At 41.1% G+C, this 18466-nt stretch overlaps 1 protein-coding gene across 2 annotated transcripts; it reads left to right on the top strand.

Annotated features, from left to right (window-relative positions):
- The first annotated feature begins 753 nt into the window (after window positions 1–753).
- Window positions 754–14071, top strand: nadk2 (NAD kinase 2, mitochondrial). Of its 2 annotated transcripts, none has more exons than XM_033646741.2 (12): window positions 754–1569; window positions 2236–2324; window positions 2450–2538; window positions 4308–4389; window positions 4617–4700; window positions 7388–7527; window positions 7744–7837; window positions 8040–8135; window positions 13178–13233; window positions 13328–13381; window positions 13471–13594; window positions 13698–14071. In XM_033646741.2, exons 1-12 carry the CDS (start codon window positions 1315–1317, stop codon window positions 13834–13836), a joined length of 1302 nt encoding a protein of 433 aa, XP_033502632.1. In that variant the 5' UTR covers window positions 754–1314; the 3' UTR covers window positions 13837–14071. The 2 variants fall into 2 exon arrangements, with proteins under 2 accessions (XP_033502632.1, XP_033502630.1); XM_033646739.2 differs by having other exon boundaries at window positions 7992–8135; window positions 13698–14069.
- The last annotated feature ends 4395 nt before the right edge of the window (window positions 14072–18466 follow it).

The following is an 18466-nucleotide window of genomic DNA, read 5'->3' as shown; positions in this document are numbered from 1 at the left end:
TATTTCCAGCACTGTAAAGGGGGCTTTGATACAGTCTTTAGACCACTGCTGGATCTTCCTATGGACAACAGGCGGTTAAGCAAATTTGCACATACTGTATTCTTTTATTGTTTGTTATTTATTAATGTTCATTTCTCATTAGCTAACACACTACTACTACTACTACTAACAATAACAACAGCAACAGCAACAATAATAATGCCTTGCCTAGGGTGCCAAATGTGCTAGGTCTGCCACTGCTTTAGACATTCATGTTGGGAAATAAAACTTACACAAAATGCAATTGAACACCTAACTAAGCAAATAAAGTATGAGAAATTATAATGTCAATTAAAACTCGTGACTTCAGTACTTCTAAAAACCTGGTTCCAGCCACGTTTGGGCCTATATTTGGGGGTCATTTTTATGTTTGTTTTAACTGTTTGATGTAGTGTTTGTAGTCTTTGTCCTTCTATATGAAACTTTGTATTCTGCTGTCTAGGTGAAGACTCCCTTGAAAAAGCGATTACGAATCTCAGTGAGAATATTCCTGATAAAATAAAGGTAATAAAAATGAAAAACAAAAAAATATATATTTCACTCAATACTGGAATTAACGGAATTTTCTGGTAAATTGTTCTTTACTTTGTCCAGTCTTTATTGTGTCAGTGAATGCATCACGAGCAGCAGGTCAGCAGTCAAAACAAAACGTCACAGCTCCGTAGCCAATCAGAAGAAACCCTACGTAACGCATGTGCAGCGAGGGTTCGTACCAGGTTGCGTGGTACGTGCGGTGTGACCAGTCTTCTCTTGTGTTGTCGTTTATTCTTCACCTGCCCATGTGTTTCACCTCGTGTTTAAACCTTTTGGCCCAGAGGAGTGCGACACAGCTTCAGTGCGGTGTGCGGTTGGAGTAAACCCAGTCGGGACTGTGGTATGCAGGACCACTCGCTCACATCCTGTGAGCAAACTGCTAGCTACATTTAGCTTTGTAAGCTCAGCTGGTAACGCTATCTTTTAACCTTACCTAATACGGCTATCAGGGTAACTACCGTTAGTTTAAAACGAGTTAGCTGTTGTTCTTGCAGTTTTGTTATTGCCCTGGGAAACATTTGGCTTTGAAAGTAATATCTTAAAGTTAAAAACTGGTCACCTAATAGCTAGGGAAGAGCTTGTTGGACCTGGTGACCGTCCTTGGTAGCTGGGTGTGTGTCTCACTTCTGTGAATGGACAAAGACTCCATGTGGCCAGAGCACTGACATATGACCCAGGATGACAGCTACGTAACAGCACAGCCCCCATTCAGCACTTCTCATCGGACATGTAATTGGGCTTATGGTTTTGTGTTCGCTTACAAGAATGACTCGTCGTTCAGTGGTGAACTTGGTTTGTCTTGGGAATCGAGCTGTCCGGCTGCTGTATGGAAACTCGCTTCGTCTCCTCCACACGTCAGTATGCAACACCTCGTCGCAGCCGAAAACTGGATTCAAACCGGAAAAAGTCGCAGTGGTTACAAAGACTACACGATATGAGTTTGAACAGCAGCGGTATCGCTATGCAGGACTCTCTGAAGAGGACTTAAAACAGCTGGTAAGAGTGGCTTTCACTTTCAGCCAGGCTTGTGACTTCCCACGAGAAACAAACATGTAACTAGAGCTGCTGTATGAGATTTTCACGGTACCACAATAGCCTCAGGAAATATCGCGGTATCACGTTGTCACTATCAGTAACCATCACCCTTACATGAATGAAAACAAAGGGAGTTTGTTTGGTTGAACAAACGTTTTATGAAACTTGAAACTATTTTTTAATGGAATGATGTGTAATAAATCTCCCCTTTGAAAATAGCTAAAATAAAGGTGTGATTCACTGTGCAGCGGTGTTTTTTAATACCATAGATATGTAAATGTAAATAGTATGGTAACTTTCAAGTAGGGATGCATGATATTGGATGAAATAGAATACTTTTCAATGTATGCTATTTATTCATTGTGCAAAAAAAACAAAAACTATATTAGTCTATTCCGATAGTTTATTTTAAATCTGATATTGGCTGATACCAATGGCGTACTGGTATTATCAGCTTGTTAGCCAATTCCTGTATTTCATTTTAAAGCCAATATCGGCTGATGTCAGTGGCATGCCAATATTGTGCATCCTTACTGTTAACTTTTCAGACCACGGTATACCTTGAAACCAGTATACCTCTGCAACCCTACACTTAACATCTGATGATTTTTTTTGTCTGTTTTGCAGCTTGCTATGAAGGGCTCCAGTTACAGCGGCCTGCTGGAAAGACACAACATCCACACTAACAATGTTGAACACATTGTGAAGTGCCTGCGGTAAGATGTGGCCTGTCACAAGTAGATTATCCGTCACATTTCCAGGAAGCAGATAAGGAAGATTTCCTTATTTTGCAGCTGGGATGGTAGTCATAAAAGACTGATTTATGATAATGTGTTTGCAGGAGAGAGGGCGTTGAAGTACGAGTTGTGAAGAGAGGAGAATATGATGAAGAAGTAGTTCGATGGGCAGATGCAGTTATCTCTGCAGGAGGTAGGAGTTTTGTTATCTGGTCATTTGGGTTTTGCAGTTTTTTTGTACTTCAGCCTCCTCTGCCTGACACATTGATTCATTACAAATACAGTATAAAGCAGGGGTGTTAAACTTCTTATAGTCTGTTGGAGCTACTACCTGCAGCTACTGAGATATTTTATCTGGCCTGACTTGGCTGATGCACTTGCTTTGGTTGATGCCACAGCTTCCCTTTGTTGTGTTGCATTCAGAAAATGATCTACAGACTCCAGTTGCTGAACAATCATCATATTTACTTATACCAGCATGCATAAGGTTAAATAAATGCCAATTTCTTCATTTTCATCCAAAATCCAAACACACAACTTTCAGCTTGTTGAACAATCTTCAGCACCACAGTTGTCAAAAACCATTTGCCCTTCCAGGGTCAAACACCTGACCGCACCAGTGTCCTTCCTACCTTTAGTCACTAAGCCCAAAATACCAGTACAGTGCCACCCAGTGCACACACATGGTAAATACAATTAATGTACAGCCCAATTTGATCTTAGTTAGCTGGACCTGAAAAAACCCATTGCAGAGTAACCTATAAATACCAGCAGCCCCAAATGCTTCCCTGTCTTTTTATGTAAAGAAGTACATTCTGGTAAGGTACATCCTTTTACAAAACAGATGATAAACAGCCTGAGATATCTTAAGAAAAATGAGTGCAATTTCAACAGTATGCCTGTTTTACCACATTCAGTGAATCTACTACTCCCATATGCATACATTTCCACTCCTGTGTAGTAATGCTGGCATCACAATGCCAAAGTAAAGAGAAAGCTATTGAGGAAGCAGGTTAAGTTATCCCCAGGGCAGTGCCTTAGCAATGTTGTTTTAAGATATAAGCCTGATACTGCTGCTGATTGACAATATTTTGTGCAGTGTTCAAAATCTTAAATCTCTAGATGTGCCCACAATAAGTATTCATTGTTATTTCAGAGAACTGTGTTCTGGTCATGGTGAAAAGCCTCTGAAGCAGCATTTTACATGAAGTAGGCCATTCACTGTTCAGCCCTTATTACACAGTATTTTCACACTATACAGCCGCTACAAAAGCCCTTCTTTAGGTTGCCTTTGCATTTTTACACAGAACATGACATGTCTCACCACAGCATTGGCCTCTAGTATGATACATGTTGGCAGCACTTCATAAACAATAACATTTGCCAAACATGACAATAATAATTATCACTGTCCCTGTTATATGGCAGCTGATCTTGTCTTCTGCTTGGAGGGTAAGGAGCTCCCAGACCACATTGTTTTTCCAATTTGCGGACATTTACAGCACTGTTCTTTTTCTTTGAGTCAGCCACTAACTGCTAACAGCTAAATTTCCTGTGGTGAGTTGCATACATATCATGTCAAATTGTCACACCCATCCTGCCCATGATCCCGTCCTGCTGGATGTCACGTTTATGCAGACACTGTTTATGTGTTGTTAGTACCTCCTCGGGGCTTTATAAAAAGGTAGCGACCAGGTGCCAGACTGTAAGCAGTTGGCATCCAAGAGAGACAGTGGCAAAACCCCCCACAAGTATAGCAATGTGAAATGCCAAACGAGAGTGAATCTGGGGTTTTACCTTTACTTTCACTGGCGAGTGTGTTTACGAACAGTAACTGACAATCCTGCAGAGTATACCTTTAACTTATTCAATTCAGGGGACAAAAAGTCACATGAACAAAGGCCTCAGACAACAGATGCAAGTACACAATACAACTTCTCTAACTGCAGTTTTTTTTGTTAGGTGATGGGACAATGTTACTTGTTGCCAGCAAGGTTTTAAGCAAGGACAAACCAGTTGTTGGAGTGAACACAGACCCTGAGAGGTAAAACACTGAACAGCACTTTTTGAGAAGGGATTGTTAAATGTGTAGAACAATCACACATGATTTTGTGGTTCTTTGGAAGAAGTAGTGGAGAAAACGTCTTAGAAAATGTGTCCATACACACTTGAGAGTAAGCTGAACATGCTGTGTCATTACTCTGCATTGTTACTATGTAACAGTCCTCTTAATTCAGCTGAGTTCATTACATTTGTCTCTTTCAACTATAGGTCAGAGGGTCATCTGTGCCTGCCTGTGCGGTACACTCGTGCCTTCCCAGAGGCACTGGAGAAACTCTTTCGTGGTGAGTTCAGGTGCGTATTTACTCACAAATAATCCCACAAATAATCCTCGCGCTGTTTCACTGTGACTTTCTTCTGGTCAACATGCTGCCCTGTCCTCCTGTGTGTGTGCTGTCACTTAAAGGTAATAGATAGAGGATTCATACTTCCCGGTCAGTAAATGTCGCACTCACACTTGCCTGCTCTCGCTCCACTCTTCAATTCTTCAGGTTGCCAGGTTCGTAAATGACAGACACTGGAGACAGCGATGTCAAGTGAAGAGTCTTTGTGGTATAGTAATTAAAAAATAATAATAATAGTAAATCATGAATCCTCTGTTGTGCACCCTGTAACACACTGTAACAATCACCGTAAAGCATTTTTAGCTCTACTCGTCACTAATGCTAACGTAATTAGTCAATTAGGATCCTTTGTCGTGGTGGACACACGGATTCCCTGATTCAACAACATCCTGTATATACACAAAAACACAAAAGTCTTCTTGATATTAAAACGGCAAATATATTCCTCTGTTATAATTTCCCACCAATAATAATAATAATAATAATAATAATAATAACATGACAGTTCGGTTTACTAGATATTAGATATATTCAGCAGTAGATATTTTTTTACAACCCTGCTGAGTTAGTTAGCAAATATTAGCTTACCTGTCCAGAAGGAAAGCTGCAACCTCTGCATGGCTTTTTAGCCCTTTTTCTGCCTTCAGCTGACACCAACAATCAAAAGCTGTACCGATGGTGATTCTGGTTTTGCTTCTCCGTTGGTCAGCTAGAATTTGCGATGGATAGTGCTGGGACGACGCCATACCTCTGCAGTTTTCACAATCTGGCAACCCTTAGCTCCCCCCCGTAACCAACATAACCAAATCAAAATATTGACATATTTTGGGCCCGTCAAAATTTCTAAAACAATTATTTCTCTACTGTAAATATTTTTTTCAGGAAAATATAGACTTTAATTCTACACCTTTCTAGACGTTCTATGGATGTATTTTTTTTTTTTTTAAATATTTGTTTTGATGAAACAGCTATACATATGACCTTTAACTTCAGTCATCTTTTCATTTCTTTTCATTTGGATAGGTCATGCAGACCATATCCAAAATGTCTGACTGCTGTTTGTAAATTGGTAAACAACTCGGGGCTGTTGCTCCTTCATGAGTGTAGAGTTCCAGACAAATTTAAGCCTGTGTTGTCTGGAGAAAGTCACAAGGTGTCTAATACCCCTCTGCTGTGTCCTCAGACTAAGTGGGATATTTTAAATCCAGTTAGTGTGTCTGTAGAAATGACCTAACTGCTACTAGAGGTCACTCTATCTGAGATTCTCTAAACCTGCTGCTCAGGGTTTTTTAATAAGTGTAATAGAAGTTCAGTAGAACATCCAAGAAGAAAGAATTGATTTAGGTTTGTTTTAAGTCAAAATATCCATTTACATTGATATCCGGATACATCTGTGATGTCTAGGTTACATACAGTGTTGGGAAAGCTAGCATAGGTTTGCAAGCTACCAATTACTTCACACTTGAGGAAGTTGAATGACAGTATAGCTACCCTCGGGAGAAATGTAGTTTGGTTAACTTGAGCTACTTAGAAAAATTAGTTCAAACTGCTTTGTAAAAAAAAAAAAAAAAAGTCAATGTACATGTGATACAGAATTAAAACAAAATGTAATTTTAAAAAGTTATGTGCCGTGATAAAATACCATTTAATTTAGTTCACCGCAAAAGGTGCCCACTTGTTTTCAGGTCATACATAAATTCCAAGAAATAATATGCCCCACTTTGCATGTGAAAGTGCAGTAATGCCAGCTTTGGTTTTATGTGTAGTTTTGTCAAACACCTGTCTTTCAGAAACTAGAGTCAAGGTAGGGCTTTTGCACTAAGCAGGATTACTCCGTTAGCCAGGTCACTTCAGAAACAGCAAACAAATTCTCTGAACAAAATAGCAATCATCAATACCTCTGACAAATTGTGGTCATAGAAGATTCAGTGTAGTATAGAAGCAAGGGTAAAATAAAAGGAAAAAAATCATTCTTTTCCGTGTATGGCCCCAAATTGTTTGGAGTTTCAGTAGTAAATAACACACAACATGGCAAAAAAGTGATTTAACTACTTGAACCACTATGCAGATATGAATGTAGTTGAACTACCAGCAAAATGTAGTTAAACTACTAGTTTGATTACATGTTGATTACATGTAATTTTCTGCTACCCAACATAGGTTACATATACTGCCAATACAGATTTAGCAGGACAGTGTTGGGACAAATTTATAATGCAAATGTTTCTAAAAATTAATATGTTTCACTATGTATGCAGTTATGAAGACAACCCTCACATAGGTGTGGATCAAACATGATGTGTCAGGCTCGAACATCTTTAGAGATAGAGTAATGTATGATATGATTTACTGACGCCAGATGTGTAAAAGATGACCACCTGGTTAAGTTTCAGCCTGGGGCGTCGGTAGCGTAGTGGATAGTGCCGGCGCCCCATGTACAGAGGCGATGCCTCGCTGCAGCGGTCACAGGTTAGACTCCAGCTTGCAACCATGTGCTGCGTGTCAACCCCCCGCTCTCTCTCATCCCATTTCACTCTGTCCTGTTCATTAAAGGCAAAAGCCCGAAAAAATAATCTTTAAAAAAAAAAAAAAAATTCAGCCTAATGGTGCTCTGTCCCTCTCCTGTGCTGCGTTCAGGTGGCTGTGGCGTCAGAGGATCCGTGTACACCTAGAGGGCACAGGAATCAATCCCACCCCCGTGGACCTGCACGAACAGCAGCTGAGCCTGGAGCAGCACAACCAAGCTCACCGCATCACCACCATGGATGGCCAGCAGAGTACGACTCCAGCACCCATCATGTGTCTTTGTCTGATGTCTCTGTGTCCTTTGGCCTGCTCTCCTGTGTGACCCTCTGATTTTGCACAAGATGACACTGACTTAGAGTGACTTAGATAGATATTGACCTCCAGTTTGGAACTTGATCAATATGTTTCTGTCAGTTGCAGTCTATGTTCTCTCACTGTTCTTCTGCTAATTCTGTGACATTTCTCAGGGACAGGAATACTACCTGAGAGCTACTCCAAGCCCAGCCTCCTCCCTATCAGAAGCCTGAATGAGATCTTCATTGGAGAATCTCTGTCCTCCAGGTACCTCTGTCAGCCAAACCGATGCACTTTAACTCCGTCTAAATATAGTGTACCTGTGTCTGTGTGCATTTTGTAACCCTCATTAATCCCCAGCCCTTTCACAACGACCCTGCTCGTCTCTACCACTCATCAGAGGAATTTCTGTCCACCACAGGATGAAGTTAAACTCCTTCAAACCCCATGTTAACCTCTTGCTCCATAGGGCTTCCTACTATGAGATCTCTGTGGATGACGGCCCGTGGGAAAAGCAGAAGAGTTCAGGACTCAGCATTTGTACAGGAACAGGATCCAAAGCCTGGTAAATATACTCTACTTTCAGCTAAACATTGAATGTTTTACTAGTGCCTAATCCACATCCACTTTGTATTTAAGAGTTGAAGTTGGGACATGGCTCTTATGGCTAACATTAGTACCTAAGAGAGAGTGTTTCAGTTAATCTGACAGCAATTGGAACAAGAATACAAAGACTTTATAATGCAAATCACCACGACATTGCACTAACAGCAATCACTTCCGGGTAGACAACTGGCAACTGATTGCAATTGTGGAGATATGTAAAATCTGCAAACTTGTTTATTTGTTGTCATTTTCAGCTGGTACTGTAATGTTTAAACATGGTGGTTTGACTCATTCTGACTTATTCTGTTTACTGTGTTGTTTTTCTAGCATTTTTGATAAAACAAAGCACAGAAGACAAACGATGTACTGCTGTGGACGGGGCCACAGCAAAACGTATAGAGTGCATTAGAGAAGACATTTTTTTGTAGGCTGAAGCAGAAGTTAGCTTCGCTTTGTTCCCTCGTCAAAAATTGAATGGGATTTTCCTGTTGGATTTCGGATAATGGCAGAAAATAAGCTCTGTGGCAAACAAATGGTTATGATACTTGCATGTTTTGTTCAGAAAGATATTATTCACAAATGAACACCACTTTTATGATTATTGAAGCTTAAATGCAATTGCCAGAAGTAAAAAGCCAACGTTATAAATGAACTACACTGAGGTTGCATGACTTAACGTCATCACCACGATGAGGCTGTATAGCCGTGTTCAGGGTGATGATGTTCTGCAGTCTCATTTAGCCACCTGTTAGCAATTGCCTTTTTAAAGACAAATAAAGGCTTCAGAATTCACAGTGGGATATTTAATGACGTATTTAATGACGCAGAACAAACATTAAAGTCTCTTCAGCTTGTGTTAACCACAGACCTTATTTCAGGCATCTAACAAAAAACCCATTCAAAAAACCCGTTGACTTCAAGATGAGGGAACCGGGAGTGCAAAAATGCTAACTCATTTACAGGTTTTAGGACTCATTCCTGCACCACTCTATTGAAGCCCATTTCAGACCAAATATTCGCGATGAGACAAAACTGTTTAAGAACGTTGTAATGAAAAGTTGCAGCAGTGTGAACCGGCCGGTCTGAGTTTGACTCAAGCCGACTGATGGTGTCACCTGCAACTCAGCTGGTCAAATCGCCGGTGGCTGGTTTTAGAGTGTAAAGCACTCGTCTTGTCTTTGGTCTGAACTGGGCTTTAGTCAGTATAAGTGTATGCTATATTTAAATACTGGCTAACTTTACACACTAACCAATCTAGCCTGTGGTAGACCAGCAACTCCAGTTTTCTGTAAAGTAAAATAACTATTTCTGTCACTGGAGTCTGGGGGCTTTGATACAACGGCTTCAGTTTCCCCCTTCTGAACAGACTGTTTGACAGCAAGGTAAAACAGTGAAAACATTCTAAAAGTAGCATACACTTAAACTGATAGTGATTTCTTTAGGTGGGTCTTTTTTTAGGTGGCAAAAAAACTAATCAATTAGGGTGACTCAGCGCTGTCAGATTTTATGTACATGATGTAAGGGTTTTCTAGTCAGAAGTATTTGTCAATAAACATTGTGATTTGGTTTATAAAGGACCGAAAACCCCTACCAACAGGCCATATAGGCCCCCATGCTCTGATTCAGCTGTAAAAGCAATCAGTAAACACAAGGCTGATAACTGACAGTACAACGTGAAAGCCAAGCAAAGCCAGTTTCTAGACACCAGCACAGTCACACATGTTGGGCCGTTAGTTCATGGCTTAAGGTGTATTAGCATTGCAGCAGAAAACACAGGTGTTGGTCAGCACAGTATTTACCACGATAGAACTCCTGATGGGCAACTTAGCTGCAAGGCCAGTGTTTCTAGCAGTAGATTGTTAAGTTTCAGAGAATCAAACTGTGTTTTTTGTAACAAATCTGGTAACTGCATCTACATGCTAATATTTCCCCAATTCAACATCTATTATTTTCCTGTTTCTGATTGAGGCCAATTTGTTTTTGTACAGTTCTGAATATTCAGACAGATGTCATTATTTTTATATTCACCTTTCAGTTTAAACAGTGAGCACAAAATTTTGCTGCGCCCACAAAGCTCTGTGCAGATTCTGGTCAAAGTTCAACAAGTTTGAACTACATACACAAAGGCTGTTTTCCTGTGATAATGTCAGTATGCCTTTAGCGCAGCACAGTACATTTAAAGTGGGCCTGTGGGAAAACGGCATTATCAGTCCTCACTCTAACAATATAAGGGACTTAAGTAAGATTAAAGGAAAAGTAATTTTCCTCCAATTGCAAATCTAGACGTGAAATACAAAGGAGGTCATAGAGATTTTGGGAAATATGCTTAATCACTTTCATACTGAGAGTTAGATGAGATGATTTATGTCACTCCATGTTACTGTATGGTTGTAAAACTGTAAATTAAGATTAAATTTTGAAGTTTATCTTAAGCTTTCTACACTAGCATGTAGTTTTGTGGGTTGATAAAATGTCAGTGATGTGTTCGGTAAAGATTTAAGAACACATGATTTATGTTTTTTAATTGTTGCATTGCTGAACTTTAGAACATGCACAGTGTCATTAATAATATTAGCTTGAGTGTCTCCAGCTGAAATCATTGCTCCAAAATATTGTTATTAAATTGCCAATTGTTCATTCAGTGGCACACCAGCATATTGAATTACAAAATCCTGCAGTAAACTGAGTTTCTACATTATCTAAATCATCACCAACATGTATCAGTGTCGAGTCACCACAGTACATTGTATTGTGACACTGCATGCGTTAAATCTTGTATGAATGGTTCTGTATGTGACAATCAGAGCATTTATATAGCAGCAAACTCCCATTTGCTATGTTAAGATATAGTAGAGTACTAGCGCCCAGAGCAGACAATGAAGTCATGCTACCTCTGTGTGTGTTGCAATCTGAGCTTCTTTGTGGTTTGTTGTGGTAAGCTGGTCCAGCCGTGGGTGAATGTAAGTCTATGTGTGTATCCTACTGGCTAGCTCATCACCGCTGCTTCACACTGAGCTTATATGGCAGTTACTGCTGATATCAGGACAGCATCATGGAAACAGAGTGTCCACCCACAGGTTCTGGTTCTGGTAAACACTGTTAGCACTAGCTATTTTTTAAACGGAGATTATGCTGTAGAGCTGCTACAAAGTCCCTTCTTTATGCAGCATTTGCATGTTTACAAAAAAAACAAACAACGGCTGCATCATGCCGCTCTAGTATGCGATTTTAGACAGCATGTCAGCATCCCGGAGGCAAAAGGTGCATGACGGGCGTGACTGGTGTAACATGTAACACAGCAGCTTTGGCCTCTAGTGTGACATTTAGCAATCACATCAGCAGTGCTTTCTAAACAATAACAGTGGCATAACATGTCAGTAACAATCATTTACCGTCCCTGTTATATGGTGGTTGATCTCGTCCTCTGCTCAGAGGGTAAGGATCTCCTGGACCTCATTTTTTTCCTAATTTGTGGACATTTTCGGCCAGTGTTCTTCTTCCTTGAGTTAGCTGCTAACCGCTAACAGCTACCTTTTACATCTCCCACGGCGGGGCAAGTCATCAAAACGTCACACCCATGTGCCCATCCTGCTGGCTGTTCTGTTAATACAGATGTTGTTTCAGCACTGTTACTACTTCCGATGCTGCCTTAAAGGCGAGAGAACTCTGTCCCTCCATTCCGTGATTGAACCTTTTATACAGAATGGCGAGGTGGAATAATGGAGTGAAATTCCCGCCTTGAAGAGGCAGCATAAAAGGGGCCTCTGTCAGTACTGTTGCCATTGTTAAAGGGATAGTGCACCCAAAAATGAAAATTCAGCCATTATCTACTCACCCATATGCCGATAGAGGCCCTGGTGAAGTTTTAGAGTCCTCACATCCCTTGCGGAGATCGGCGCGGAGAGCGGCCAGCACACCTAATGGCAGACGGCGCCCCAGACTAACGACCAAGAACACAAAATTGAATCCACAAAGTATCTCCATACTGCTCATCCGTAGTGAGCCAAGTGTCCTGAAGCCCCGACATAAAAAGTTGTTTCGAAAAACGTCACGCTCACGTGTGCGCGCTCAGGGTGATCGGTGATGCACGGTCTCTGAAGAGCAGCAGTCTCGTCAGTACTGATGTCCAGATTCTCAAGTGCAGGCATCGCCAATTCCCAGTCTGAGCAGCAGAGACCTTCTCATTGCTTTGCATTTGAAACAACTACATCACCAGGTTTCCAGTTCTCGACTCCGGTATTCCGCGGCTGGCTGAGGGTTAGTCTCATGAGCTGCGGCAGCTGCTTCATCCAGTAGCCTGAGTTCCGCATCCATATACTTGGGCTCAAACAAATACGGCTCAACAAAGAAATGCTGTTCCTCCTCAATTTCAAAGTCTTCAGACATGTTGGGCTGTCCTATCCCAAACGACCGTAGTGCAAATTATCTTTTAGCTACTGTGGTTACTGTTGTCTCCCCGTGCGGTGCACGTGTCACGTGATATAAACACGGGTGAGCAAAGCTCATGCTTTCGCTGGTTGCGCACAAGCGCACACGCATGAGCTCGGAGCACAGAGAAGCAGTCAGAGTTCATATGACGTTTTTCAAAGCAACTTTTTATGTCGCGGCTGCAGCACACTTGGATCACTGTGGAGGAGCAGTATGGAGATACTTTGTGGATTCAATTTTGTGTTCTTGGACGTTAGTCTGGGGCGCCGTCTGCCATTAGGTGTGCTGGCCACTCCCCCGCCGATCTCCGCAAGGGATGTGAGGACTCTAAAATTTCACCAGGGCCTCCATCGGCATATGGGTGAGTAGATAATGGCTGAATTTTCATTTTTGGGTGCACTATCCCTTTAAGTATGTTTATGGAGTTAGCATCGTTTGCTGCTAGCTGCTGGCTCAGCCACCTCCATGTTGCTATCTGTGACCAGACAACTCGAATGCTCTGAATTTTGCATAGAGTCCCTTTAATCCACTTGTCTACTCTTTTTCTGTGTTTTTCTCTCCTGATGTCCACAGGTCATATAACATCAACAAACTCGCTGAACAAGCTGTGGGGGAGGTTCTAAAAATCGGTATGTGCATATACAAATTTGAAGCCTAAAAAAACAGGTTGGTCTCCAAATATGGAATGTGATTTCACTGAAAAACACCATGGCTTTTTTTTAGGATATTCTCAAACAGGTCTTGATATCCCACTTAGCCATGACTTCATAGAAAAGGGTGAGTTTATAATTGTCCTTTTTTGATTTTTAACCAGTACATCTGAAGACATTTTGTTTTATGTGACAATGGTATCTCTGTGCATTCAGTTACTGATGAATACAACAAGTCTCTGGTGTTCAGTCCAGATGACCGACGGTTGTTCTACAGCATCAGGGAGCCCATTGTCAACCGAGTCTTCTCCAGCAGTCGGCAGAGAGGCTTCGCCAGCAAGTCAGTGCATGTTCCTCACTCTCAAAACAAAAGCCAAATAAGAATTCACCATGTATAGAAGCTGTAAAGCTGTCTGAATGTAATGATGCGTCTGCTGCTTCAGGGTGTCTGTCCGCTCACGGTGTTGGGATGCCTGCATGGTGGTCGATGGTGGAACTTCATTCGAGTTCAATGACGGGGCCATCGCTACAGTCAGCATGAGCGAGGAGGACCAGCTGCGGACGGTTGTTCTTGATAACTGAGAGGAGTCCAGCGTACATGACACATGACTGGTTTCTCTTAAGCCAACTGTTCAAAGGGATGTGGTCAAAGGGAAGTACCACGTTTTAGCTTTAGCCTCCACAAGTGTTGAATATTTTTATACCTGGAAGAAAGGTATCATTGTTACAATTGTTTTATGAAATGTGTGCATTTTTACAGATTAATTATTTCCAAATCAGATTTTTTTTCTTTTATTGTCCATCCCAATATCCCCAATTTAAAACAGGTTATAAAGCTCTGGGTTATAATGGCAATAATCTGTTTTGTAGATCCTGTGTCAGGCAACATTTAAAGCACATTACTATTGGCTGTCTGTCACTGCATCAAACCAACAGAGTCATTAAGCAGAGGAAGAGATGGAAGGTCAGGTAGATTGATTGATTGATTGATTGATTGATTATTAGGTAGAACACAATGTGATTCTGTTCTTAGAAAACAGTTGTGTAAATTTGTACCTGTTTCAGATTTGATTTTTTTGTGCTTTCACACTTATGGAGCCATCAGTGAATGACTTGAAGGATAAGAATGATGTTGCATATTCTTTTATTGTCAGCAAATTCCAATCAGCTGTCTCTACTTTCTGACTACCTGTCTGTGTCACTCAGCCCAAATTCAGTGGTTTCTACTGAAGACATGTATTTTTGAAAACAGAGGGGCTCTACCCGACTTAGGAGCCGTACACATGCCATGTCTTAAACCACCTGGAAAACAGGAGGTTGGGCACTGGGAGCTACTCCTGTGCCTTTTCTATGCCAGATTTCAAGAGCGCAGTGGCAGGTTGCATCTGAGGTTGCCATGCAACCTTAACATCATTCAGTCTATTTACCTGACATCCTGAGTGCAGAGCTGATCTTTTTCCAGGCACTGTTTGTGTGAAGGCCTATTGTCTGTGGGACAGATGTAAAGTTCTGACAGCCCTGCACTAAAATGATAATCTTCTTCTCCATATGTATCACAGACTGATATTTCTGGAAGAAGGGAAAGATGTTGATTGGCTGTGATTTGGTGGTCCTCATCAGGTGATGTGGTGCGTGCTGCTGCGTTCCAAAAGTTCAACCCAGTTTATCTCAGGTCGCATCTGTCACGGCAAGAAAAATAGGTACTCAGCTGCGTGTGCCTGCCGCTCTGGCGTTTGAACACACCTGCCACACGTCTACATTGAAAACAAGGAATTTGAGGGTGCAAGAAATGCGGCATGTTTATGGCTCCTCTAAGAATTGTTTTAGTCGAATAGGATGTGGCTGTTCGATACAAATATTTGACTATTCGTTCCTTTTGTTATCATATAGAGTTTAAACGGGGTTGGGGAAGGATGTCAAGGGTGACGGCAACGTTCATGTAATATAGTAAACACAGATTTCACTAAAGCCTAGATACCAAATGGCAAAATGGCACCTATTCATTCCAATGGAGCTGCTCGCCTGGTGCATACACCAAAAAGAGGTTTTAGTTTCCGGGTTTACTTCCGTGGTATGCAGCCTACTGAATATGCGCATTACTGATTCTTCCGCTGGCCCCACCCCCGAGTTCCTGCTCTGCTCGTAGACTTTTGCCGGCTTGAGGAAAGTTTTACAGATATATAACCTCCATGAAGTCAAAACAGGAGAGTCATAACTGACCATTTATAATGTTGGCCTATGTGGAAAATGCTTTTTGGGTTGCAGGGGATTTTTCGCTGCAATACCATGAGTGGCCACTGGGATAAATGATCAGCAAGACTGAAGAGTGGTCCTGGGGGCCTGAGTAAACAAACCAAGTTTGCCCTCCGAGCCAGTGCATGCTAATTATGCTGACACACTGACTGATTTGGAGTGTGCAGCAACATTTTTTTGGCATCACTAGATATCAAACAAAAGTCAGAGATGATCGTATTAAGGTGCTTTAAACTATAAATTCACCACTTAGAAACAGAAGGCGGAAGATAACTTAACATCTGAGCCTGACTGGGCAAAGCCCCTCACTTCTGACAGCTGCCTCCTTCCTCTCAGCCTCACCCTGGGTCTGGGTCTGCAGCTGCCTGTACCCTTTGTAGACATTCTCAGTGAGCAGACAGTACAACTTGACGCATTGTAATGATTTAACCCCAGAGAGCAGCGTGAAAGCGAGGAGCGCTCACTCTGCAGCTACACTGACTGACGATGATGATTGGAATCTTTTTTCGAATTTGGGAGCAGCCTCAGAGAACAGCTCACAAATATACAATTTAATCAAAAAAAGCCCAGTAATATCCTAAAACAGCTGATCACTATTTTTTTTCATAAAGGTTGCTCAAACAGGAGGAAATAGTGCATTTGTCAGGGACTGTTTTCAAGGGTGGATGAATCCACATTTGGTGCCCTCCTGAGTATTTGAGGGGCAGCAGGACAGTGAGTCAAAATAAACTACAGTGAGTGTGTTCATGGTGATGAAGAGATATGTCATCCAGTGCAACAGTGTAACTCACTGATGTCTTTTAATAGTTTCATGCTGTCTGGCACAGAGGGAGAAGATATATCAGGCTGTAATGCACACACAGTACATGTTAGAAGATACCATCACTGTTGCTTTGGGTCTGCACATGAGATTTGTTGCCAAAAAGAAAAATATGGAATATTATATGGTGAATTAAAAACACAGGCTGTTTGTTATGGCTTGTTTGTTGAATTAAGATATTTTTGGAACAGAGTGTATATTTTTTTCTAGCTGGTTGAGCCATTTGAGCTGAGAATTAAGTCAGGGGAAAAATGTAAGTGCACTAAAAATACAACTCCATGCTTAAAAGAGCATTTTGCTCCATGTTTTAGGTCAAAAGTATGTCTTCTAACCTCTCACAAGACCACAAATTTAGCAATATTTTGCATGTGCCTGAGGCAAACATGCTAAAAATTTCCACAACAAAAAATACAGTGTAAACTTTATTGGGTAGAAAGTGGTACAAACAAATGATTTTTATCCTGTAAAGCTACCTGACACTAAATGCTTGAACAGTGCTGTATGATGATGCTGAAATTAAAATATACACAGTCTGACCAACACGGTAGTATGGTTGTAACAATTTAAAATATTAAATCAAAATCTAGTTGGTCTCTTGTATACACTTGTAATTCCACTTAATTGATAAAATATTGTTGGTGCACCTTGTAACACCTATCTGCCCTGGACTCTGAACCAGAAGGTGTTCTTCTTAAGGACTAGTTTACAAAACAACCAGGAAATTGTAATATGCAGCGTGCCAAAGGCAGGGGTCCTTATCAATATGATGTGTCAGTATGTTAGGATGTGCTGTTTTACAATCAGATAAAGTGATAAGAAAAAGAAATGCTTGTGTGTGCTTATTTAAAGTTATTACTGCCTGTTTGTCATCTGTAGTAGATGTATTACTGATGCACTGTTAAAGGGATAGTTCAGTTCTTTTTGAAGTGGGGTTGTATGGTGTACTTATCCATAGAGAGTATATTACATACAGTAGATGACGGTCAGCACGCCCCCAGTTTGGAGAAGCTGGCTTGAGTCCATAATGGAAGCTAAGCAATCTACTCCTGTGGGGGGGGGTATCCGGTTAAGTGCGTGCTGTATTGAGAGTACTTTCACTGCTATAATGTTGGACAATGATTTCCAACTGGAAAATGAGGTTGTTAAATTGCTCTCTTCAAAGCCAGACTGGGCTTTTAGAGAAAAACAGAGAACACAGGAGCTGCTGGTCTGCCACTGCCTTGAACAGTTAGTTAGTTTGTGTTGTGTGACTTTGGTGTTTAAAAGGGTTAGTTTAGATTCACCAAAGCCACACAATAACACAAAATACCTAATCTAACAAAGCAGTGGTAGACAAGCAGCTCCCGTGGTCAGCCAGGTGAAATTACTGTTTTTCTGAATAGAGTCTGGATGCTTTGCCTTAGCCTAGATAGGGAACTGAGGCCATTAACAGCTTCCCTATCCAAACAAGCTGTCTGACAAAGAAGTAAAGCAGTGAAAATACTCTCAATATATCATACACTTAGATTGGTACAGTCTTTTTTAGGTGGGACTTTTTGTTAGGGGGCTTAAATATGTGTTTTTTTTTTGCTGATCCCTCAACAGCAGAGCATTGCTTACTTTCTGCATCAGACCCCAGCCTGACATCTAATGTATGTAATATATTGTCGATGGATAAGTTCCTCATACAACCCCACTTGAAAAAAAACTGTACTGCCCCTTAAGTACTTTTAAAATACTTCTATTGCACAAAACTGTAAACTGTGATTACCCCATACAACCTTTAAAAAAATCCGAACTATTCCTTTAATTGTATGTAAGTGGTCAGACTGAAAGGATTAGGTCACCTAAATAAAACAAACAAACCACTTCTCTCCTTGGCTCTGGTGGTATGTGGTCATGCAGAGAGCTGTGGTTTTGCTCAGTTTTAAGACACCTGCCTCAGTTTTCATTGGGACTTTTTCTTTGGTGAACAATAGTTCCAATGTTGAGATTTGTGGATTATCCACAGTATTGATGGACACTCTGATTCTGTAAACAGATGTTACTATTGTTTTTTTAAAAATGAAATTCCATTTACCTCAACTCTATCATGGTGGAGACAGTGGAGTCTGTGCTTAAACCATCCATACAAACATTTTACGCACAAATCTGGGATTC

The sequence above is a fragment of the Epinephelus lanceolatus genome, chromosome 19 (assembly GCF_041903045.1).
Source record: "Epinephelus lanceolatus isolate andai-2023 chromosome 19, ASM4190304v1, whole genome shotgun sequence".
NCBI lineage: Eukaryota > Metazoa > Chordata > Actinopteri > Perciformes > Serranidae > Epinephelus > Epinephelus lanceolatus.
The sequence above is the reverse complement of the archived record's forward strand: the minus strand, read 5'-3'. Positions and strand labels throughout refer to the sequence as shown.